The sequence below is a fragment of the Rutidosis leptorrhynchoides genome, chromosome 7, assembly GCF_046630445.1.
Source record: "Rutidosis leptorrhynchoides isolate AG116_Rl617_1_P2 chromosome 7, CSIRO_AGI_Rlap_v1, whole genome shotgun sequence".
NCBI lineage: Eukaryota > Viridiplantae > Streptophyta > Magnoliopsida > Asterales > Asteraceae > Rutidosis > Rutidosis leptorrhynchoides.
This window is the reverse complement of record NC_092339.1, coordinates 170120133-170146003: the sequence shown is the minus strand read 5'-3', so window position 1 is coordinate 170146003 and position 25871 is coordinate 170120133. Positions and strand designations below refer to the sequence as shown.

Below are 25871 nucleotides of genomic sequence, written 5' to 3'. Positions count from 1 at the left end.
CTAGGAATTTAACGTTACCGACACCTCTTAGGAATGGGTCGACGATGTCGATCCCCCATTTGCAGAATGGCCAAGCGGCATGTATAGGAATCATGTTTCGACGAGGGGATCTGTTGACGGGAGCGTGTATTTGACATGCCTCACAGTTTACGAGCAGATCATATGTGTCCCGGTACATGTGTGGCCATAAATAACCCATTCTCTTGATCCTGCTAACTAACATCGAAATGTGTGGAGCAGGCTCCTTCGTGCATTTCTCGTAGTATCTCTTTGGCCTGCGTCGGGCCAACGCAGCTTAAATAAGGCTCTGTGAATGATTTCATGTACAGGACGCCATTTTTAAAGTTATACGTTGGTGCCCGCATTCTTATCCAACGAGCTTGTAATTTGTCTGCCGGGAGGGTACCGTCGGCAAGGTATTTTATAAAAGGTGTCATCCAACATTCTTCCTCTATTGTGATTGTTGCCATGAGAGTATCCTCTTCAGTTGATTTTCTTTCCAGTACTTCAACCATAAATTTTTTGGTGAAGTGGTCGTATAGCAAAGAGGCAAGCTTGCTCAAAGCATCTACTTTCTTGTTACGGTTACGGGGTATTTGTTTTATTTCAAATGCTGCAAAGGTGTTGGTTAGTGCTTTCATAAGTTCTAGGTATTTTTGCATCGATGTATCCCTTGCTTTGAAGCTGCCGTTTAACTGGCTTGCTACCAGTTGTGAGTCAACATAAGCTGTGAGTTGTCGTACATCAATACTGTTAGCCAAGCATAATCCGGCTATTAGTGCTTCGTACTCAGCCTCGTTGTTTGAGGAGGCGAACTTCAACAGGATAGCGTAGGTTATTTCTTCTCCTTTTGGGGAAACGAGGAGTAAGCCTATACCGGCCCCCTCCTCACTTGATGCTTCATCCGTATATAGTTCCCAGAATTCGTCCGTTTCCCTTCTTGTGACTGTGGTTTCGCCTTGCTTGATCATGTCAGAAGGGAGCTCCACCAAAAAGTTGGCTATGACTTGGCCCTTGACCAAATATCTCAGGAGGAAGGTGATTTCGTGCTCTCCAAGTTCTATTGCCCATTTTGCCATTCTTTCAGAAATTTTCGGCATAGTCAGGATGTGTTTGATCGGTTGGTCCGTGAAAACTTGTATCGGATGTACTTGAAAATATCGCCGTAACCGCCTGGCTGTGTGCACTAAAGCATAAATTAGTTTTTCCATGGCTGGATAGTTTACTTCTCTGTTTTGTAATAATTTGCTTACGAAATACACCGGCATTTGAGTTTTACCTCTGTCGGCAATTAGAACCGAGCTTATTGCCTCGGAAGAGGCGGCAAGGTATACCGTGAGGATTTCACCCGGTATAGGTGCCGTTAATGTTGACAGTTCCTTTAAGAATGCCTTTACATCCTGGAAGGCCTTCTCGACCTCATCCGTCTAAATGAAATCTTTTTTTCGCAGGCAGCCCTTTAACGTCTGGAAAAAGGGGAGAGCTTTGTCGGCGGCTCGTGACAGAAACCTTGTGAGTGCCGCTAGCTTCCCGTTTAAGCATTGCGCATCTTTTTTTCTCCTGGGTGACTGCATGTCTCCAATTGCTTGGATTTTCTTCGGGTTTACCTTAATTCCTCTCGGAGTGATCGTGAAGCCGAAGAAACGGCCTTCTTCCATTCCGAAAGAGCATTTTGATGGATTTAGCTTCATATTGATTTTGCGTAGCGAATCGAATGTTTCAATGATGTCTAAAATCATTTGTTCTTCTGTTTTGCTTTAGATAACGATGTCGTCCACATATGCTTCGATATTTTGTCCGATTTGGTCCTGGAATGCTTTATCGATTACCTGTTGGTATGTTGCTCCGGCATTATTTAACCCAAATGGCATTTTTATATAGAAGAAAATGCCTTTTTTGTGAAGAATGCGGTCTTTTCTTCGTCGATTTCTGCCATTGGGATTTGTTGGTAACCCATGTATGCATCCAGGAAGCTTAGGAACTGGAAACCCGAGAGGGACTCAACCTTCCAATTGATTTCCAGCAGAGGGTAATTGATATGGCCGAAACGGAAGGTTTTTATTTGCGCGGTGTCGTCGGGCCGCGGCTCGCCAGGATCAGCCACTCATGGGAGAGGGTACTGTTTTAAATTTATATTTAGCGGGGCTTAAATCTTACTACTCCTTATAAGTAAGGGAAGTATGACCTAGAGTCATATTTTTGAGATATCAGTAGAATCGAACCTATATTTAAGCCTAAGATAGTTAGGGAGTAGTGGTTATTTAATTTGGAATTTTCTAATTTATAAGATAGATAAAGTAAATGCGATAAAATTCGTAATTCAGATAAGGTTAAAGTGAGTGCATACTATGACTTCATTAGTTATTCTGCCGAGATTATGGAATGCTGGCTCATGAATAGGCAGAGGCCTTGTATTCATTACACTGGTCTTAAACGCCCCTGTCATAAGATATGTCACTGGGTACTGCGTTAGGCTTGAAGATTCTGAATAGACAGCAACGTCCCTTACCCCCGACACCCATGCAGTCTGACTACAGGCATACACGTTCAGACGGCTCATCCAATTGAGCGACTCGGTTGGGTGACGTATTAACATTCCAAAATGGTCTAAACTTTTTTAAGCATAATAGAATACATGGTTTACCATATCCGAGAGATGTGATGTGTTTCAATGCTTTCGTTAATGATTGGTTTTGAAAGATAGTTAGGCCCTTAAAAAGAGTTCAACCATAAAGAACACCATGGCCAAGTCAAGTTAACTTCCATGAACATGTTCGGTTATCCTAATGGTCCAATCCTTTATGTGTCTAAACAAACAGTTCCTTAATTAACTAAGAATCCCTCAAGCGGGGTGCAATGCTTGAGACCGCGTTATGGTGCAGTGTACTGGTCGGCCTTACTTAGCAGAGGTACAGCTTACAACAACCGATGTGCTTCAGCGTGCACGTACGAAGTTTATATGCTTGGTGACTACACTAGCATGGTCTAGGACCGACAATGTACTAAGGGTCTAGTTAGATGTTTCACTACGAAAGAGTCCTCAGTCGGAATCCAAAGCTTTATAGACTTACTACAACCGGTGTGCCTCAGTCAATCTTACGTTGTATCCGATAGACTTCTCTTACCAAGGGGTGACACAGATAGTGCACTCTGAATCGAGGTTCGCGACTTCCCAATAACAGAGCCTATAACTACGTTCTATTAGTTGGAAAAGCGATTGAGTTTAAAGCATAATCAGAAAGCATTTCGACAGCATACACAAACCATAATATTATTTCGGAATTATAACTGCTTACATCATAGCATACACTAAAGATAACTACTCGCCAATCATGGCAACAATATCATAAAACATTATATAAGATAAAGGATAGAAGTACCAGTAGATTAAATGAGTTCTGAATACAAAAGTGACAACTTCAAGACTCCAGACCATTCCTAATACAATCTTCGGCGTTCTTCTCCGGGTACTAGGTTTTCCACACGGAGTCGAAGGCCTTGAGAGTATGACTAGCATTATACAAGAGAGAGAAAGAAGTGAATTAAAGTGTATGTTGGAATGAATGTCAAAGACCCTTTAAATAAGCAAAGTTTTTGCCTGCAAACGGCTGGCAAGCCGTATGGCAACCCATTTGGTGAGCCGTATTTGGAAAGCCGTTTGCTTGGCAGCCCGTTTCTTGGGGCCGTTTGCTGGACCGTTTGACAGGCCGTACCCCATACTGGCAAGCCATATGGCAAGCCGTATGGCAGGACGTTTTTGGTGCTGGTCAGCCTTGATTCACTGGATCGTAACTTGATTTATTGTCTTTCACCGTTTTTGCTCTAGAATCTTCGTTTTAGCTCCGATTCTCTTGATTCTTTTTGCACTTCCTTCGTAATTACTTGTTCTTCAATTCTAATCGATGAAGTGGATATTTTGCTAGCAAAGTTTGAATCTTTCTTGTTTTTGGGCCTTAATACCGGGGTGAAAACGTGACTTTTTAGCTGATATCAAATATCCCACACTTAGACTTTGCTTGTCCTTAAGCAAACTCTCATTTCCTTAAGAATCTTTTCGGTGTTTCTTTTCTAATAGCCTAAATGGTTTGCTTTTATTATAAGAGCAAAAGACAAGGTGAGTCATCTATGTTAGGGTTGAAATTATCTCTGCAAGCATGCGAGGAGGTTACATGACATAGGCTAGATTTTACGGGTTACTTAAATCACTCAAGTGTTTAGGGTTCCCTATAGATCTAAGAAATGAAAATGCTCATAGCCAGTCATGCTGTACCCATCGTCATAGGCTTGATAAAGACTCAAATCCTTGCTGCTAATGCGAGAACGATAGTAATCTCAGCTTTATGGGTCATTTGTCAATGATGGAAAAGGAATTTTGGAGTGGTAGTGAAGTTGTTTTTGAGGGGTGAGATAAAGGGTAATGTATTCTTTATACAGACTTTTATGAGGATAGATAGGAGTGCTGAAGTATTTTGAGAAGCACTTTTGAACTTTTCTTCATTTGATAATCATTTTCGGTCGAGTTCTCTTCGGCATTTCTCTTATTTAGTTCTGCTCATTTTTCAGAACCATATATATATATATATATATATATATATATATATATATATATATATATATATATATATATATATATATATATATATATATATTTTGGAGACTTCATCTCGAGAAACTTTTAGCCGGTAAACTTTTTCAAGACCTTTGCCATGATACTTGAGAGTTTTATAACATCGGGTTTTCGGAAGGAGTTCTCGTTTTCTGGATTTTTCGAGTAATAGTAAAGGTGATGTGGAGTAGAAGTGGTGGAGGTGCGGAAGGCTTATGTTTAACAAATGGCTAGCTCTTTTGATTACAACCGAATCACGTTTCGCTGCTTGGAGATGTAGATCTAAAGCAAGTTCTGATTCTGAGCACAGACATCGGCACTCTCAACGGAAAATAGTGAAGCATTAAAGATGAATGCTGGTCTTATTTGGGGTGCCTTACCATAATCAATTTAGGTCGATAATGCCTTAGTCATGCAATGCTCTATTAGAGATTCCAATCTAACAAGATTTCCACCTTACTTAAGCCTTATTTTTATTGACAAACGTTTTAGGTTTTCAAAAATACTTTTTCGAAAAGGGTTTCTTTCAAAAATTTTGAAATTTAGCTTAAGGACTTGGAATCTTCGTAATGGGTTATTATAATACAGCATAAAAAGATACCAACATCCCATACTTAGATGAACATTGTCTTCAATGTTCCTAGTGTATCCCACACTTAGGAGTTTTAGTTGAAGATTTGGGAGTATTTTTCTAGTGCTTTTATTGGGTATTATCCCACACTTAGTGATAAGCTAGGATGTGGCATAGTTTGAATCTTGAGCTAGTAGTGAAAAAGAAAGAAATACCCCTAGCAGATGCGGCTGGCTTCCAATCCTTACGTCTTTATCAGCTCATTTATCATCCTTTATTCTTCTACTCTACTTTATTGCACGGGTTGCCTCCCGAGAAGCGCTTTTGTTTAAGGTCGTTGGCTCGACCGTAGTGATGCTTTAAAAAGCAAACATTCCTCGCTGATGGTGGTGATTATTTCTCTGACGGGATGCTCATTTCGGAGGTCTTCAAATAATGTCAGAAACTGTATCTTTAGAATCTCGAATTCTTCAGAATGGTGATCTCCACAGTAGGAGTCTGTTGCAAAGATTAGTTAAAAGATGAAGCTGTAAAGAAGTGAACAGCAATCCTGATCCGAGTATTAATTTCACCGTCTTTGAGTATATCTCCCGACATCCAGCTTTATGTAGTGACCCGAACTTTTCTGAACCTTTCTATGATTATATGTTTAATGAAAACTATATTTACATGATTAAATGTTTCCAACATGTTAAGCAATCAAACTTGTTAAGACTTGATTAATTGAAATAGGTTTCATATAGACAATTGACCAGCCAAGTTGACCGGTGATTCACGAACATTAAAACTTGTAAAAACTATATAATGACATATATATGGTTATATATATAGTTAACATGATATTATGATAAGTAAACATATCATTAAATATATTAACAATGAACTTCATTTGTAAAAACAAGACTACTAACTTAATGATTTTGAAACGAGACATATATGTAACGATTATCGTTGTAACGACATTTAATGTATATATATCATATTAAGAGATATTCGTACATCATAATATCATGATAATATCATAATTTAAAATCTAATTTGATATTATAAACATTGGGTTAATAACATTTAACAAGATCGTTAACCTAAAGGTTTCAAAACAACACTTACATGTAACGACTAACGATGACTTAACGACTCAGTTAAAATGTATATACATGTAGTGTTTTAATATGTATTCATACACTTTTGAAAGACTTCAAGACACTTATCAAAATACTTCTACTTAACAAAAATGCTTACAATTACATCCTCGTTCAGTTTCATCAACAATTCTACTCGTATGCACCCGTATTCGTACTCGTACAATACACAGCTTTTAGATGTATGTACTATTGGTATATACACTCCAATGATCAGCTCTTAGCAGCCCATGTGAGTCACCTAACACATGTGGGATCCATCATTTGGCAACTAGCATGAAATATCTCATAAAATTACAAAAATATGAGTAATCATTCATGACTTATTTACATGAAAACAAAATTACATATCCTTTATATCTAATCCATACACCAACAACTAAAAACACCTACAAACACTTTCATTCTTCAATTTTCTTCATCTAATTGATCTCTCTCAAGTTCTATCTTCAAGTTCTAAGTGTTCTTCATAAATTCTACAAGTTCTAGTTTCATAAAATCAAGAATACTTTCAAGTTTGCTAGCTCACTTCCAATCTTGTAAGGTGATCATCCAACCTCAAGAAATCTTTTTTTCTTACAGTAGGTTATCATTCTAATACAAGGTAATAATCATATTCAAACTTTGGTTCAATTTCTATAACTATAACAATCTTATTTCAAGTGATGATCTTACTTGAACTTGTTTTCGTGTCATGATTCTGCTTCAAGAACTTCGAGCCATCCAAGGATCCGTTGAAGCTAGATCCATTTTTCTCTTTTCCAGTAGGTTTATCCAAGGAACTTAAGGTAGTAATGATGTTCATAACATCATTCGATTCATACATAAAAAGCTATCATATTCGAAGTGGTAACTAGTAATCACTAGAACATAGTTTATTTAATTCTAAACTTGTTCGCAAATAAAGTTAATCCTTCTAACTACACTTTTAAAATGAACTATACACATGATCTATATCTATATGATATGCTAACTTAATGATTTAAAACCCGAAAACACGATAAACACCATAAAACCGGATTTACGCCGTCGTAGTTACAACCGGGGGCTGTTTTGGTTTGGATAATTAAAAACTATGAAAAACTTTGATTTAAAAGCTATACTTCTGGGAAAATGATTTTTCTTATGAACATGAAACCATATCCAAAAATCATGGTTAAACTCAAAGTGAAAGTATGTTTTTCAAAACAGTCATCAAGATGTCGTTCTTTCGACGGAAATGACTACCTCTTTCAAAAACGACTTGTAACTTGTATTTCTGACTATAAACCTATACCTTTTCTATTTAGTTTCATAAATTCAAGTTCAATATGAAACCATGGCCGCTTAAATCACTCAAAACGGATTAGAAACGAAGAAATGGCGAGCAAAACAAAATTGGTAAAAACTACTCATTTTAGCTACGTGAAAATTGGTAACAAATCTATTCCAACCATAACTTAATCAACTTGTATTGTATATTATGTAATCTTGAGATACCATAGACACGTATACTTTGTTTTGACCTATCATGTCGACACATCTATATATATTTTGGAACAACCATAGACACTCTATATGTGAATGTTGGAGTTAGCTATACAGGGTTGAGGTTGATTCCAAAATATATATAGTTTGAGTTGTGATCAATACTGAGATATGTATACACTGGGTCGTGGATTGATTCAAGATAATATATATCGATTTATTTCTATACATCTAACTGTGGACAACTAGTTGTAGGTTACTAACGAGGACATCTGACTTAATAAACTTAAAACATTAAAATGTATTAAAAGTGTTGTAAATATATTTTGAACATACTTTGATATATATGTACATATTTGTTATACGTTCGTGAATCGACCAGTGGCCAAGTCTTACTTCCCAACGAAGTAAAAATTTGTGAAAGTGAGTTATAGTCCCACTTTTAAAATCTAATATTTTTGGGATGAGAATACATGCAGGTTTTATAAATGATTTACAAAATAGACACAAGTACGTGAAACTACATTCTATGGTTGAATTATCAAAATCGAATATGCCCATTTTATAAAGTCTGGTAATCTAAGAATTAGGGAACAGACACCCTAATTGACGTGAATCCTAAAGATAGATCTATTGGGCCTAACAAACCCCATCCAAAGTACCGGATGCTTTAGTACTTCGAAATTTATATCATATCCGAAGGGTGTCCCGGAATGATGGGGATATTCTTATATATGCATCTTGTTAATGTTGGTTACCAGGTGTTCACCATATGAATGATTTTTATCTCTATGTATGGGATGTATATTGAAATATGAAATCTTGTGGTCTATTGTTACGATTTGATATATATAGGTTAAACCTATAACTCAGCAACATTTTTGTTGACGTTTAAAGCATGTTTATTCTCAGGTGAATATTAAGAGCTTCCGCTGTTGCATACTAAAATAAGGACAAGATTTGGAGTCCATGTTTGTATGATATTATGTAAAAACTGCATTCAAGAAACATATGTCGATGTAATATATTTCTATTGTAAACCATTATGTAATAGTCGTGTGTAAACAGGATATTTTAGATTATCATTATTTGATAATCTACGTAAAGCTTTTTAAACCTTTATTGATGAAATAAAGGTTATGGTTTGTTTTAAAATGAATGCAGTCTTTGAAAAACGTCTCATATAGAGGTCAAAACCTCGCAACGAAATCAATTAATATGGAACGTTTTTAATCAATAAGAACGCGACATTTCAGTTGGTATCAGAGCTGGTATAACGCCGTCCATGTGTGGTGGGTTAGTCGTAAAGGAGGTTCTCACAGTGTTACCTGTGACGAAGCATTGGCTCTTACTCCTTGCGAACCCTTACGAGGGTTGGCAGTAGCCGAGAGGCAGGCCCTAAAATCAGTATATGAGGTACACTCAGTGGTCACCAGGCGGTTAGCTGGGAAGGCACTGGGTGGGACGGTGGTTGTCCCCAACTGTATTTCAGTTGGTATCCGAGCGTTGGTCTTAGAGAACCAGAATTTTGCATTAGTGTGTCTTATCGAGTTTGTTAGGATGCATTAGTGAGTCTGGACTTCGACCGTATTTACTTGAACAATGATTGCTTAACAAATTTTGTTGGAATCTATATATTTTTAACATGTGAATATTATGTGATATATTAATCTCTTAACGTGTTTAATATTATGTGATAGATGTCTACCTCTAGAACAAGCCCCATTGACTCACCTAATAATAATGAAGAGTCAAATGTAAATTGGAATGATTCGTGGACTGATTCACAAGTTCCCAAAGAGGAACCGGAAGAAGAGTCGGAACCGGAAGAAGAATCGGAACCTGAAGAAGAATCAGAACCAGAAGAAGAAATAGAACCAGTGGGGGAAATAATAAAACGGTTAAGTAGAAGAAAATCCCCAACCAACCGACCAAAGTTAATTATGGTCAATGGTGTTTCCGCCAAGGAAGCAAAGTATTGGGAGGATTACCAATTCTCCGATGAATCGGATCCCGACAAGAATTCCGATGATGTTATAGAAATTACCCCAACACAATTTAATAAGGCAAAAGAGAACAATAAGGGAAAGGGCATAAAAATAGAGAAATTTGATTCCAAACCCGATGAACTTTATATGTATCGTCAACACCCGTATTTCTTAAGTTGTGACAATAACCCGGGAACCTCTAAACCACCAGGTTTTTCTAAACCAATATGGAAAACGATGGCTCGTATTAGGGGAACATCATATATCCCTAGAAACTTGGTAAAACGAACCAAAACCGAAGAAGAAGAAACGAGCGAGTCGGAATAAAATAGTTGTATTCGTGTGGTGTAATATATGTAATATAGTATGCTTATGCTTTATGATATATGTAAAAATTGCTTGTATTAATAAGTATTTTTTTTTTTATAAATCTTACTCTTGTCTATTTTACAGTATAAAAACACAAAATGGATAGACAACCCAATATTTTAAGAGACCTACCCAGAGACATGATTGATGAAATCTTGTCTAGAGTTGGTCAAAATTCCTCGGCACAACTATTTAAGGCGAGATCAGTTTGTAATACATTCGAAGAACGTTCCAAGAATGCCTTGGTTTATAAAAGGCTTTCGTTCGAAAGAAGGGGATATCACATTGGTAAATCCATAAGTTACGATGTGTTTACTTTGACGCATATATTGCGGGGAACCCAAATGCTATTTTACGCAACGGGTTAAGAAATTATTTTGACTCTATATATCCGAATATAGGACTTCGTGATTTAGAAAAAGCGGCTAACATGCAACATAAAAAAGCATGTTATGCTTACGGGTTAGTAATGTTCGCTTCTCACCAAAGTGAGAACAAGAACATCGGGCTACAACTATTAAACAAAACGTTCCCACAAGTGACGAAGTCGGTAATTGAGGTAAGAAATGAGGTTTTAGGTTATTACGAGACTGTTGGTCATTACGTAACCTTCGTCCCTTTGACGACGTTACAACATGTTATCTTATCAACGGCCATAACGGTTATGTTCCACAAGACCAAGGATGGGAAGTAGTCCTAGTAAAACCAGAATGCATGACTTGTTTCTGGACGTATGAATTACGTGTCTTTATTACCTTTGCTGAATGACTTGTGTACTAGCTAGAATTATATTCACAACTATCTTGTATCAAAGTTATTGTGTGCTATATTTCATGTTATATGTAAAATAAGCGGTATTGTAAGTTTGTAAAATATTGTGAAAAAGTTTGAACGCGAAATATTATTATAATCAGTTTTTCATATAGAATTGTAGTAGTTGAATTGTATATTAGCTACTAAGTATGAACTTAACGGGTAGGTACTACCCGAATTTAAACTTATAAAACGCTAATATGAAGAAAAAGCTTTTATAAATGAGTTCATATTATGCTACGAGATACTATTGACTACTCTTAATATTCTGTATGATTAACTTGTTTCATTTGACTATTTGAAGGAAATGGCACCGACTACTCGACAAACCATGAATATGAGCGAAGAGGAATTTCGTACCTTTCTTGCTGCAAACATAGTCGCAGTACAGGCTGCGCTACATACCAACAATAACCTTGGATCTAGCAGTACCGGAAATCGTGTAGGATGCACCTACAAAGAATTCACTGCCTGCAAACCTTTGGAATTTGATGGAACCGAAGGACCGATCGGATTGAAACGGTGGACCGAGAAGGTCGAATCGATGTTTGCCATAAGTAAGTGTACTGAAGAGGACAAAGTGAAGTACGCTACGCATACCTTCACAGGTACTGCGTTAACATGGTGGAATACCTATCTAGAGCAAGTGGGACAAGATGATGCTTACGCACTACCGTGGTCAGCATTCAAGCACTTGATGAACGAGAAGTACCGTCCCAGAACCGAGGTCAATAAGCTCAAGACAGAACTTAGAGGGTTATGAACCCAAGGATTTGATATTACCACATATGAAAGACGATTCACAGAATTGTGCCTATTGTGTCCGGGAGCGTTCGAAAATGAGGAAGAGAAGATCGACGCGTTTGTGAAAGGATTACCGGAAAGAATCCAAGAAGATATAAGTTCACACGAGCCCGCCTCCATACAACAGGCATGTAGAATGGCTCACAAACTAGTGAACCCGATTGAGGAAAGAATTAAAGAACAGGCGGCTGAAGAGGCCAACGTGAAGCTAGTCAAAAGAAAGTGGGAAGAAAACGGTGATAAGAGTCACCAAAACAACAACAACTATCCCAACAATCGCAACATCAATCGCAACTACAACAAACGCCAAAACAACAACAACAACAACAACTACAACAATCATTCCAACAACAATAACAACCACAACAACAACAACAATCAGAAGCAGCTATGCCAAAGGTGTGAAAAGTATCACTCGGGGTTCTGCACCAAATTTTGCAACAAGTGTAAAAGAAATGGTCATAGCGCGGCGAAGTGTGAGGTCTACGGACCAGGGTTAACAGAACGAAAGGAACAAATGGTGTCGGAACGAGTAATGGTGGAGCAAGTAGTGTCGGAGCAAGTTATGCCAATGTAGTTTGTTATAAATGTGGAAAACCTGGCCACATTATTAGAAATTGCCCGAACCAGGAGAACACGAATGGACAAGGCCGCGAAAGAGTTTTCAATATTAATGCGGCAGAGGCACAGGAAGACCCGGAGCTAGTTACGGGTACATTTCTTTTTGACAATAAATTTGCTTACGTTTTATTTGATTCGGGTGTGAATAGAAGCTATATGAGTAGAGATTTTTGTGCTAAATTAAGTTGTCCATTGACGCCTTTGGATAGTAAATTTTTACTCGAATTAGCAAATGGTAAATTAATTTCAGCAGATAATATATGTCGGAATCAAGAAATTAACCTGGTTAGCGAAACATTTAAGATTGACTTGATACCAGTAGAGTTAGGGAGTTTTGATGTGATAATCGGTATGGACTGGTTGAAAGAAGTGAAAGTAGAGATCGTTTGTTACAAAAATGCAATTCGCATTATACGAGTAAAAGGAAAACCCTTAATGGTGTACGGAGAAAAGGGCAACACGAAGCTACATCTTATTAGTAATTTGAAGGCACAAAAACTAATAAGAAAAGGTTGCTATGCTGTTCTAGCACACGTTGAGAAAGTACAAACTGAAGAAAAGAGCATCAATGATGTTCCCGTCGCAAAAGAATTTCCCGATGTATTTCCGAAAGAATTATCGGGATTACCCCCACATCGATCCGTTGAATTTCAAATAGATCTTGTACCAGGAGCTGCACCAATAGCTCGTGCTCCTTACAGACTCGCACCCAGCGAGATGAAAGAACTGCAAAGCCAATTACAAGAACTTTTAGAGCGTGGTTTCATTCGACCAATCACATCACCGTGGGGAGCTCCTGTTTTGTTTGTCAAGAAGAAAGACGGTACATTCAGGTTGTGTATCGACTACCGAGAGTTGAACAAACTTACCATCAAGAACCGCTACCCACTACCGAGAATCGACGACTTATTTGATCAACTACAAGGCTCCTCTGTTTATTCAAAGATTGACTTACGTTCCAGGTATCATCAAATGCGGGTGAAAGTAGATGATATTCCAAAGACTGCTTTCTGAACACGTTACGGTCATTACGAGTTTATGGTCATGCCATTTGGTTTAACTAATGCACCAGCTGTGTTCATGGACCTTATGAACCGAGTGTGTGGACCATACCTTGACAAGTTTGTCATTGTTTTCATTGATGACATACTTATTTACTCAAAGAATGACCAAGAACACGGTGAACATTTGAGAAAAATGCTAGAAGTATTGAGGAAAGAAAAACTGTACGCTAAGTTTTCAAAGTGTGCATTTTGGTTGGAAGAAGTTCAATTCCTCGGTCACATAGTGTACAAAGAAGGTATTAAGGTGGATCCGGCAAAGATAGAAACTGTTGAAAAGTGGAAAACCCCAAAAACTCCGAAGCATATACGTCAATTTTTAGGGTTGGCTGGTTACTACAGAATATTCATCCAAGATTTCTCCAAAATAGCAAAACTCTTGACTGCATTAACGCATAAAGGGAAGAAATTTGAATGGAAGGATGAATAAGAGAAGGCGTTTCAGTTATTGAAGAAAAAGCTAACTACGGCACCTATATTGTCATTGCCTGAAGGGAATGATGATTTTGTGATATATTGTGATGCCTCAAAGCAAGGTCTCGGTTGTGTATTAATGCAACGAACGAAGGTAATTGCTTATGCGTCAAGACAATTGAAGATTCACGAACAAAATTATACGACGCATGATTTAGAATTAGGCGCGGTTGTTTTTGCTTTAAAGACTTGGAGGCACTACTTATATGGGGTCAAAAGTATTATATATACCGACCACAAAAGTCTTCAACACATATTTAATCAGAAACAACTGAATATGAGGCAGCGTATGTGGATTGAATTGTTGAATGATTACGACTTTGAGATTCGTTACCACCCGGGGAAGGCAAATGTGGTAGCCGACGCCTTGAGCAGGAAGGACAGAGAACCCATTCGAGTAAAATCTATGAATATAATGATTCAAAATAACCTTACTACTCAAATAAAGGAGGCGCAACAAGGAGTTTTAAAAGAGGGAAATTTAAAGGATGAAATACCCAAAGGATCGGAGAAGCATCTTAATATTCGGGAAGACGGAACCCGGTATAGGGCTGAAAGAATTTGGGTACCAAAATTTGGAGGTATGAGAGAAATGGTACTTAGAGAAGCTCATAAAACCAGATACTCAATACATCCTGGAACGGGGAAGATGTACAAGGATCTCAAGAAACATTTTTGGTGGCCAGGTATGAAAGCTGATGTTGCTAAATATGTACGGGAATGTTTGACGTGTTCTAAGGTCAAAGCGGAGCATCAGAAACCATCAGGTCTACTTCAACAACCCGAAATCCCGGAATGGAAATGGGAAAACATTACCATGGATTTCATCACTAAATTGCCAAGGACTGCAAGTGGTTTTGATACTATTTGGGTAATAGTTGATCGTCTCACCAAATCAGCACACTTCCTACCAATAAGAGAAGATGACAAGATGGAGAAGTTAGCACGACTATATTTAAAGGAAGTCGTCTCCAGACATAGAATACCAATCTCTATTATCTCTGATAGGGATGGCAGATTTATTTCAAGATTCTGGCAAACATTACAGCAAGCATTAGGAACTCATCTAGACATGAGTACTGCCTATCATCCACAAACTGATGGGAAGAGCGAAAGGACGATACAAATGCTTGAAGACATGCTACGAGCATGTGTTATTGATTTCGGAAACAGTTGGGATCGACATCTACCGTTAGCAGAATTTTCCTACAACAACAGCTACCATTCAAGCATTGAGATGGCGCCATTTGAAGCACTTTATGGTAGAAAGTGCAGGTCTCCAATTTGTTGGAGTGAAGTGGGGGATAGACAGATTACAGGTCCGGAGATAATACAAGAAACTACTGAGAAGATCATCCAAATTCAACAACGGTTGAAAACCGCCCAAAGTCGACAAAAGAGCTACGTCGACATTAAAAGAAAAGATATAGAATTTGAAATTGGAGAGATGGTCATGCTTAAGGTTGCACCTTGGAAAGGTGTTGTTCGATTTGGTAAACGAGGGAAATTAAATCCAAGGTATATTGGACCATTCAAGATTATTGATCGTGTCGGACCAGTAGCTTACCGACTTGAGTTACCTCAACAATTCGCGGTTGTACATAGCACTTTCCACGTCTCGAATTTAAAGAAATGTTTTGCTAAAGAAGATCTCACTATTCCGTTGGACGAAATCCAAATCAATGAAAAACTTCAATTCATTGAAGAACCCGTTGAAATAATGGATCGTGAGGTTAAGAGACTTAAACAAAACAAGATACCGATTGTTAAGGTTCGATGGAATGCTCGTAGAGGACCCGAGTTCACCTGGGAACGAGAAGATCAGATGAAGAAGAAGTACCCGCACTTATTTCCAGAGGATGAGCCAACACATCCAATCGCTTAAAATTTCGGGACGAAATTTATTTAACGGGTAGGTACTCTAGTGACCCGAACTTTTCCGAACCTTTCTATGATTATATGTTTAATGAAAACTATATTTACATGATTAAATGTTTCCAACATTTTAAGCAATCAAACTTGTTAAGACTTGATTAATTGGAATAGGTTTCATATAGACAATTGACCACCCAAGTTGACCGGTGATTCACGAACGTTAAAACTTGTAAAAACTATATGATGACATATATATGGTTATATATATAGTTAACATTATATTATGATAAGTAAACATATCATTAAGTATATTAACAATGAACTTCATTTGTAAAAACAAGACTACTAACTTAATGATTTTGAAACGAGACATATATGTAACGATTATCGTTGTAACGACATTTAATGTATATATATCATATTAAGAGATATTCGTACATCATAATATCATGGTAATATAATAATTTAAAATCTAATTTGATATTATAAACATTGGGTTAACAACATTTAACAAGATCGTTAACCTAAAGGTTTCAAAACAACACTTACATGTAACGACTAACGATGACTTAACGACTCAGTTAAAATGTATATACATGTAGTGTTTTAATATGTATTCATACACTTTTGAAAGACTTCAATACACTTATCAAAATACTTCTACTTAACAAAAATGCTTACAATTACATCCTCGTTCAGTTTCATCAACAATTCTACTCGTATGCACCCGTATTCGTACTCGTACAATACACAGCTTTTAGATGTATGTACTATTGGTATATACACTCCAATGATCAGCTCTTAGCATCCCATGTGAGTCACCTAACACATGTGGGAACCATCATTTGGCAACTAGCATGAAATATCTCATAAAATTACAAAAATATGAGTAATCATTCATGACTTATTTACATGAAAACAAAATTACATATCCTTTATATCTAATCCATACACCAACAACTAAAAACACCTACAAACACTTTCATTCTTCAATTTTCTTCATCTAATTGATCTCTCTCAAGTTCTATCTTCATATTCTAAGTGTTCTTCATAAATTCTACAAGTTCTAGTTTCATAAAATCAAGAATACTTTCAAGTTTGCTAGCTCACTTCCAATCTTGTAAGGTGATCATCCAACCTCAAGAAATCTTTTTTTCTTACAGTAGGTTATCATTCTAATACAAGGTAATAATCATATTCAAACTTTGGTTCAATTTCTATAACTATAACAATCTTATTTCAAGTGATGATCTTACTTGAACTTGTTTTCGTGTCATGATTCTGCTTCAAGAACTTCGAGCCATCCAAGGATCCGTTGAAGCTAGATCCATTTTTTTCTTTTCCAGTAGGTTTATCCAAGGAACTTAAGGTAGCAATGATGTTCATAATATCATTCGATTCATACATAAAAAGCTATCATATTCGAAGTGGTAAACTAGTAATCACTAGAACATAGTTTAGTTAATTCTAAACTTGTTCGCAAATAAAGTTAATCCTTCTAACTACACTTTTAAAATCAACTATACACATGATCTATATCTATATGATATGCTAAATTAATGATTTAAAACCCGAAAACACGATAAACACCATAAAACCGGATTTACGCCGTCGTAGTTACAACCGGGGGCTGTTTTAGTTTGGATAATTAAAAACTATGAAAAACTTTGATTTAAAAGCTATACTTCTGGGAAAATGATTTTTCTTATGAACATGAAACCATATCCAAAAATTATGGTTAAACTCAAAGTGAAAGTATGTTTTTCAAAACAGTCATCAAGATGTCGTTCTTTCGACGGAAATGACTACCTCTTTCAAAAATGACTTGTAACTTGTATTTCCGACTATAAACCTATACCTTTTATGTTTAGTGTCATAAAGTCAAGTTCAATACGAAACCGTGGCCACTTAAATCACTCAAAACGGATTAGAAATGAAGAAATGGCGAGCAAAACAAAATTGGTAAAAACTACTCATTTTAGCTACGTGAAAATTGGTAACAAATCTATTCCAACCATAACTTAATCAACTTGTATTGTATATTATGTAATCTTGAGATACCATAGACACGCATACAATGTTTCGACCTATCATGTCGACACATCTATATATATTTTGGAACAACCATAGACACTCTATATGTGAATGTTAGAGTCAGCTATACAGGGTTGAGGTTGATTCCAAAATATATATAGTTTGAGTTGTGATCAATACTGAGATATGTATACACTGGGTCGTGGATTGATTCAAGATAATATATATCGATTTATTTCTGTACATCTAACTGTGGACAACTAGTTGTAGGTTACTAACGAGGACAGCTGACTTAATAAACTTAAAACATCAAAATGTATTAAAAGTGTTGTAAATATATTTTGAACATACTTTGACATTTATGTACATATTTGTTATAGGTTCGTGAATCGACCAGTGGCCAAGTCTTACTTCCCGACGAAGTAAAAATCTGTGAAAGTGAGTTATAGTCTCACTTTTAAAATCTAATATTTTTGGGATGAGAATACATGCAGGTTTTATAAATGATTTACAAAATAGACACAAGTACGTGAAACTACATTCTATGGTTGAATTATCGAAATCGAATATGCCCATTTTATAAAGTCTGGTAATCTAAGAATTAGGGAACAGACACCCTAATTGACGCGAATCCTAAAGATAGATCTATTGGGCCTAACAAACCCCATCCAAAGTACCGGATGCTTTAGTACTTCGAAATTTATATCATATTCGAAGGGTATCCCGGAATGATGGGGATATTCTTATATATGCATCTTGTTAATGTCGGTTACCAGGTGTTCACCATATGAATGATTTTTATGTCTATGTATGGGATGTATATTGAAATATGAAATCTTGTGGTCTATTGTTACGATTTGATATATATATATATAGGTTAAAGCTATAACTCACCAACATTTTTGTTGACGTTTAAAGCATGTTTATTCTCAGGTGAATATTAAGAGCTTCCGCTGTTGCATACTAAAATAAGGACAAGATTTGGAGTCCATGTTTGTATGATATTATGTAAAAACTGCATTCAAGAAACATATGTCGATGTAATATATTTCTATTGTTAACCATTATGTAATAGTCGTGTGTAAACAGGATATTTTAGATTATCATTATTTGATAATCTACGTAAAGCTTTTTAAACCTTTATTGATGAAATAAAGGTTATGGTTTGTTTTAAAATGAATGCAGTCTTTGAAAAATGTCTCATATAGAGGTCAAAACCTCGCAACGAAATCAATTAATATGGAACGTTTTTAATCAATAAGAACCAGACATTTCACTTTAAATGTGAAACTAGGATCTGTGGATTCGTGGAAGATACGTGATAGCTGCTTCGTAACATAGGTGACAATGTTGACTCGATCTGGTTCAAGATGAGAGAACGGATTGTTTCGCCTTGCTTCCTTTATAACAGTGTCTCGTAACTCTTTGATAATCAGATTAGCGTGGTGATCAATTGTTACATAAATCACTAGTCTGTCTGGTGTGCTTTAGAAATTATCTCTTTCCAAAAGAGCAAAAAAGCTATGAATATCCTCGATCATTTGCAAATCAGAGTGATAAGTTGGGCGTCCGGTGGAAAGATCCATATGCTTCCGGATGAGAGTCAGTAGTGCTCGTTGGTTTCGTGAGAACGGAAGTGCAGATCTGGCTAAGGCATTTTAGACCCTAGAGTAAATGATCTTCGGATCTCGACAGAATCTTGTCTCAAGAATAGTGCAAACCATTGAATTGTGCTCTCGTTGCCTTTCTTCATGATAGATATGATCGTGAAGAGAATTGATAAAGTCTTGAATGCGTTCTTCTAGGATTTCAACATCATTGTCTTCTCTTCGGAGATAAAGGTGGTGTTCTTCTCTGAAAGCTATAATTTGTTCTGTTAAGCGTAGCGAAAAATCAATGGTTGATTTTCGGATGGCTTCGAGAATGTCTTCAAATTCATCGGTATCATTGATGAAGGTAATCATGTCTGTGTGTGTGGATATAACCGGAATTCGATCTAAAGAAGAGTCCGGCTCCCCTTGATCTGGTTCGGTTGGCGAGTGTGAGTTATTCAGAATGTCTTCATGTTGCTCTTCCTCGTTATCATTGGTGTATTGTTCTTCTAAGGATGCGTCTGATGAACGGGTTTCTTCAGTATTCTGATTCTCCACTTTGATACTTGCAGGATCAATTTCTATATCCTTAACCTCAGCCTTGTCGGTCTTCTTCTTGAAGCGAATGATTAAACTGTGATCTTCTGTTTCCTCTTCCTCCTCAGATTCCTCCTCTTCCTCTATTTCTTCGATGGGATCCTCTTCTTCCATTTCTGGGTCGTCTATAGACTATGATTCAACACCCATCTCGATATCATTGGCTGGTGGTGAAAACTCGTCATCGGAAGTGATCCGTCTGGAGGAAATAGCAAAAATCTCTGCCTGTCCAGAAAGATCGGTTGGTCGGTCAATTTTGAAGGTAACGCTCTCCCCATGCGATCGTAAGATCAAGGTTTGATTGTACACATCAATGACAGTCCTAGCCGTATTCATGAAAGGTCTTCCTAACACTACTGGTGTGTGTAGGTCTTCTTTAATATCCATTACTACGAAATCCGTAGGATACAAGAATTTGTCGACTTTCACCAAGACGTTCTCAACTATGCCCTTAGGATATCGAATTGTGTGATCAGCAAGTTGGATTGTCATTTTGGTTGGTGACAAGTCTCCTAACTCAAATATCCTGTATAGAGAGTAGGAGATTAGGTTGATACTTGCTCCTAAATCTGCTAGCGCATGAATGGTTCCAGATTGGTAGATTGAACACGGGAAAACGAATCGACCCGTATCTCCTAGCTTTGGTGGTAGAGAGTTTCTGAGTAATGCAGAGCATTCTTCACTCAGTGGAATTTTGTTGGAGTCTGGTATCCTCTCCTTTGTAGAAAGAAGCCTTCGGATGTATCTCTTCTGGTTAGGAACTTTGGACATAGTGTCCAGGAATCTTCCATCAAGTTTGAAGGAATCAAGCTTGGATGGTTCTTCTTGTAGCCTTCCAGGATAAGGTACGCGAACTGGAGTTTCAGGGGTCAGCTTTTGAGTATATGTCGATTTGTTCTTGAGCCTAGCTGACCTTCTCCGCGGTTCTTCCTCTGGGATCACGAAATCCATTTGATTTGCTTCTTCTATGTGGGGATTTTGGATAGTATTACTTGGCAATCTTCCCTTCGGTCGGGTTTCAAGGTGTTGTGATAACTGTTCGAGCTGCGTTTCCAAACTTTTGAGCAGAGCCAATTGATTTCTCATTAGTATCTCCATCTGATCTTGTCTGGCTGCAGTTCTCTGATTTAGCTGTTGTTGTCCTTGAATGAACTGAGTCAATTGATCATCAGCTCCGAGAGTGGGATTAGTTTCTTTTGTAATCTGGGTTGTAGGGGAATTTTCCTCAATTGGGTGACCAGTGAGTGGAAGTGGTTGATCGTAGGTCAATTGAGATTGTTGGGTTGGATAAGGTGGATAGTGATAGCGGAAAGGTTAATTGCTTCGCTGAAATTGATTAACCCTAGGTGGTTGATTGAATCCGGGATTTGGTGGACGAGCTGGGTATTGAACGTAACAGACTGAACCGTCAGGGTTTTCGTACTCAACTTGATATTCTTCAATGGGTTGCGGGTTGGTTCAATTAACACAAGCCTGAGCTTGGTTAACCTGCTGTGGCTGCGTCTTTAATTCTCCGAGTAGTTTAGCAAGAGATTCCATCTTATCCGTGAGGGATTTGATGGCCTCCGTTTGATTGTTAAGTGCAGAGAGTGGGGAAGATGATGAAGTTGTTTCACCACTGTTCCAGTCATGATGATGCATTATCATGTTCTTGAGCAATTCCCATGCTTCGTGTGTGGTTTGGTTCATCAGATTCCCTTGAGCTGCTGCATCGATCGTCGTCCTATGATTTACCGTAAGACCATTATAGAAGGTACAAATTTGGGCTGACCGTTCTAGCTGGTGATTAGGGCATTTCTTCAGCAGGGTTTTGAATCGCTCCCATGCAGTGTAAAGAGATTCATCATAACTTTGTTTGAAGTTAATGATGTCATTCTTCAGTTTGGTTTCTTTAGAATTTAGTAGCCATCTCCGTCCATGACGTGATGGAATCTTTTTCCAGTCCTTCAAACCAATTTTGAGCATGATGAGTGAGAGAATAGGGGAACAAGTATAGCCGGACTATATCTTTTCCTATCCCTGGCTGTTTGTAGGAGTTCGAAAGAGATATGAATTTATCAAGGTGAGAATTAGGATCGTCGTTTGGTAATCCATGAAACTGACAGCTATTTTGGATGAGCTGGATGATGTGATGTTTTAACTCGAACGAGTGTCCTTGAATCTATAGAAATCTAATTGGTCCTCCTCGACCTTCAATCGAGGGTTTGGTGTTTTCTGCTAAAGTAACGCGTAACACCAATTGATTTCTGATTCGTGCTTCCTTGCATGCTTTAGAGATTATTGCATCTGGATCAGGTACGAATAGCAACGGCCCTTGTCTAGATCGGGTTTGGATCATACACTAGGTATGCCTTTTTGTTTTTAATTTTTCGCAAATAAACTAAGATAATCTAAAGTAAGCTAAACTAGTCTAAGGTAATCTAATTCTAAGATAATCTAATTTTATCTAGTTTGATCTAAGGTAGTCTAAAATAATCTAAGGTAATCTAATTTAATGTGATCTAAATTAATGTAAGGTAGAATATGTTTTTGGTTCTGGCTACTGATTCTCTGGTATTTCGGTAACAGAGCTCCGCACGAACTATTCAACAAACCAAGTGGCCAGGCTGACTACGGAGAGGCAGGATCCTTTTGGTCCCAATATAATTGGCGACTGTTCAGAAAATCCAACAACCAAGTCCGTGTATAATTGTCTTTCTTAGACACCATTAAATGCTTGTGAATAAGTTTGATAGAGAGCAGTATTGCCTGATACCAGTTCCCCGGCAGCGGCGCCAAAAACTTAGTACTCTCCCGTGATATGGCCGAAACGGACGATTTTTATTTGCGCGGTGTCATCAGGTCGCGGCTTTCCAGGATCAGCCACTCATGGGAGAGGGTACTGTCTTAAATTTATATTTAGCGGGAACTAAATCTTGCTACTCCTTATAAGTAAGGGAAGTATGACCTAGAGTCGTATTTTTGAGATATCAGTAGAATCGAACCTATATTTAAGCCTAAGATAGTTAGGGAGTAGTGGTTATTTAATTTGGGATTTCTAATTTATAAAATAGATAAAGTAAATGCGATAAAATTCGTAATTCAGATAAGGTTAAAGTGAGTGCATACTATAAGTTCATCAGTTATTCTGCCGAGATTATGGAATGCTGGCTCATGAATAGGCAGAGGCCTTGTATTCATTACACTGGTCCTAAACGCCCCTGTCATAAGACATGTCACTGGGTACTGCGTTAGGCTTGAAGATTCAGAATAGACAGCAATGTCCCTTACCCCCGACGCTCGTGCAGTCTGACTACAGGCATACACGTTCAGACTGCTCATCCAATTGAGCGACTCGGTTGGGTGACGTATTAACATTCCAAAATGGTCTAAACTTTCTTAAGCATAATAGAATACATGGTTTACCATATCCGAGAGACGTGATGTGTTTTAATGCTTTCGTTAATGATTGGTTTTGAAAGATAGTTAGGCCCTTAAAAAGAGTTCAACCATAAAGAACACCATGGCCAAGTCAAGCTGACTTCCATGAACACGTTCGGTTATCCTAACGGTCCAATCTTTTATGTGTCTAAACAAACAGTTCCTTAATTAACTAATAATCTCTCAAGCGGGGTGCAATGCTTGAGACCGCGTTATGGTGCAGTGTACTGGTCAACACTAACCGGGTTCCATGGCCTTACTTAGCAGAGGTACAGCTTACAACAACCGCTGTGCTTCAGTGTGCTCGTATGAAGTTTATATGCTTGGTGACTACACTAGCATGGTCTAGGACCGACAATGTACTAAGGGTCTAGTTAGATGTTTCACTACGAAAGAGTCCTCAGTCGGAATCCAAAGCTTGATAGACTTATTACAACCGGTGTGCCTCAGTCGATCTTACATTGTATCCGATAGACTTCTCTTACCAAGGGGTGACACAGATAGTGTATTCTGAATCGGGGTTCACGACTTCCCGATAACAGAGCCTATAACTACGTTCTATTAGTTGGAAAAGCGATTGAGTTTAAAGCATAATCGAAAAGCATTTCGACAGCATACACAAACCATAATATTATTTCGGCATTATAACTGCTTACATCATAGCATACACTAAAGATAACTACTCGCCAATCATGGCAACAATAAAATAAAACATTATATAAGATAAAGGTTAGAAGTACAAGTAGATTAAATGAGTTCTGAATACAAAAGTGACAACTTCAAGACTCTAGAATGCTCCTAATACAATCTTCAGCGTTCTTCTCCGGGTACTAGGTGTCCCGCACGGAGTCGAAGGCCTTGAGAGTATGACTAGTATTGTACAATAGATAGAAAGAAGTGAATTGAAGTGTGTGTTGGAATGAATGACAAAGACCCTTTAAATAAGCAAAGTTTTTGCCTGCAAACGGCTGGCAAGCCATACGGCAACCCGTTTGGTGAGCCGTATTTGGCAACCCATTTGCTTGGCAGCCCGTTTCTTGGAGCCGTTTGCTGGACCGTTTGACAGGTTGTACCCCATACTGGCAAGCCGTATGGCAGGCCGTTTTTGGTGCTGGTCAGCCTTGATTTACTGGATCGTAACTTAATTTCTTGTCTTGCACCATTTTTGCTCTAGAATCTTCGTTTTAGCTCCGATTCTCTTAATACTTTTTGCACCACATTCGTAATTACTTGTTCTTCAATTCTAACTGACGAAGTGGGTATTTTGCCAAAAAAGTTTGAATCTTTCTTGTTTTTGGGCCTTAATACCGGGGTGAAAACATGACTTTTTAGCCAATATTAGTAATTGTTTTTTGGGCATGCTTTGTTGATGACCTTGTACTCGACACACATGCGCCAAGATCCGTCTGCCTTCTTTACCATCACGGAGTTCTCCACCCATGTCTGATATTTTACTTGTTTCATTATACCGGCATGAACCAGCCGTTGTACTTTGTTGTCTAGGAATACGCTCCGTTCTAACGCCATTGCTCTTTTCTTCTGAACGACCGGTGTGATGTTCGGGTTTACATTTAGCCGATGTTGTGCTATTTCGCGAGGGACTCCTGTCATGTCGGAAGGCTCCCAGGCGAAGACATCGATGTTCGCCGTTAGGAGTTTGCAAAGTGTATCCTTTGCGTTACCACTCAAAGCCGTCCCAATTTGGATCCTTTGCTCCGGGTATTTGAGGTTTGGTGACACATAGCCGTCGTCATATATGTACATTTAAATATTTGCAAGCACTCAACCGGCTCCATCTCTTGTGTTCGGATGGTTGTTACGCCGGCCGGGGTTGGAAATTTTAGCATGTCGTGCACTGTAGATGTGATTGCCCCAAATTTTTGCATGGCGTTACGTCCTATGATAATGTTATCTCGTGAGTCTGTTTTGACTATGGAGAATTCGATGTCTGCAGTACTCTAGAAAGGTAATGTTCCCAACAACACCTCTAGCGTGATGGAACCTACCGGCCAGGTTGCAGAGCTGTTGAATCCTTCCAATGGCGAAGTTGCGGCTTTCTTCCGCCGTCTGATGTTTTCTGGTAGCTGCTGAAAACAATGTTCAAACATGACTTCTGCCCCCGCACCAGTGTCGGTGTATATTCGCCCAATTTGGCAGTTGAAGATGTGTGCCCGTATGATAACAGGGTCAGAAGATGGGTTGATATTGAATAACGACGGGAAGACGATTGGTTCATGCTTCCACTTATCTAATACCCCTGATTTTCGCCGTTGTCCCACGGCCCATGAGTGGATTATATGAACATTAGCGTCGTCGGTGCTGTTTATGCTTGTTTCTTCGTCTTCCAGCTCGTTGTGGTGAGTAGAGATTAATTTCGTACCTTTAGATAGCGCCATTTGGACAAACCAAAATCGTCCAGTTATGGTAGATTTCAGTT

At 38.1% G+C, this 25871-nt stretch overlaps 1 protein-coding gene across 1 annotated transcript; it reads right to left on the bottom strand.

The window, feature by feature from the left end:
- Positions 1-212: 212 nt before the first annotated feature.
- On the bottom strand, positions 213-25198 carry LOC139859782 (uncharacterized). The gene is made up of 2 exons (XM_071848557.1): positions 24854-25198; positions 213-1427 (listed from the first exon to the last, which is right to left on the bottom strand). The coding sequence occupies exons 1-2, from the start codon at positions 25196-25198 to the stop codon at positions 213-215; spliced, it is 1560 nt and encodes a 519-aa protein (XP_071704658.1).
- Between the last annotated feature and the right edge of the window lie 673 nt (positions 25199-25871).

Bases quoted from the DNA above. Each gene is read 5' to 3' on its own strand.
- LOC139859782 (XM_071848557.1), bottom strand. From the start codon at position 25,198: ATGTACATATATGACGACGGCTATGTGTCACCAAACCTCAAATACCCG. The intron at 1,428-24,853 runs GTAAAGAAGGCA...GATTTCATTTAG, and splicing joins GGGTGGAGAACTCCGTGATG to ACGGATGAGGTCGAGAAGGC.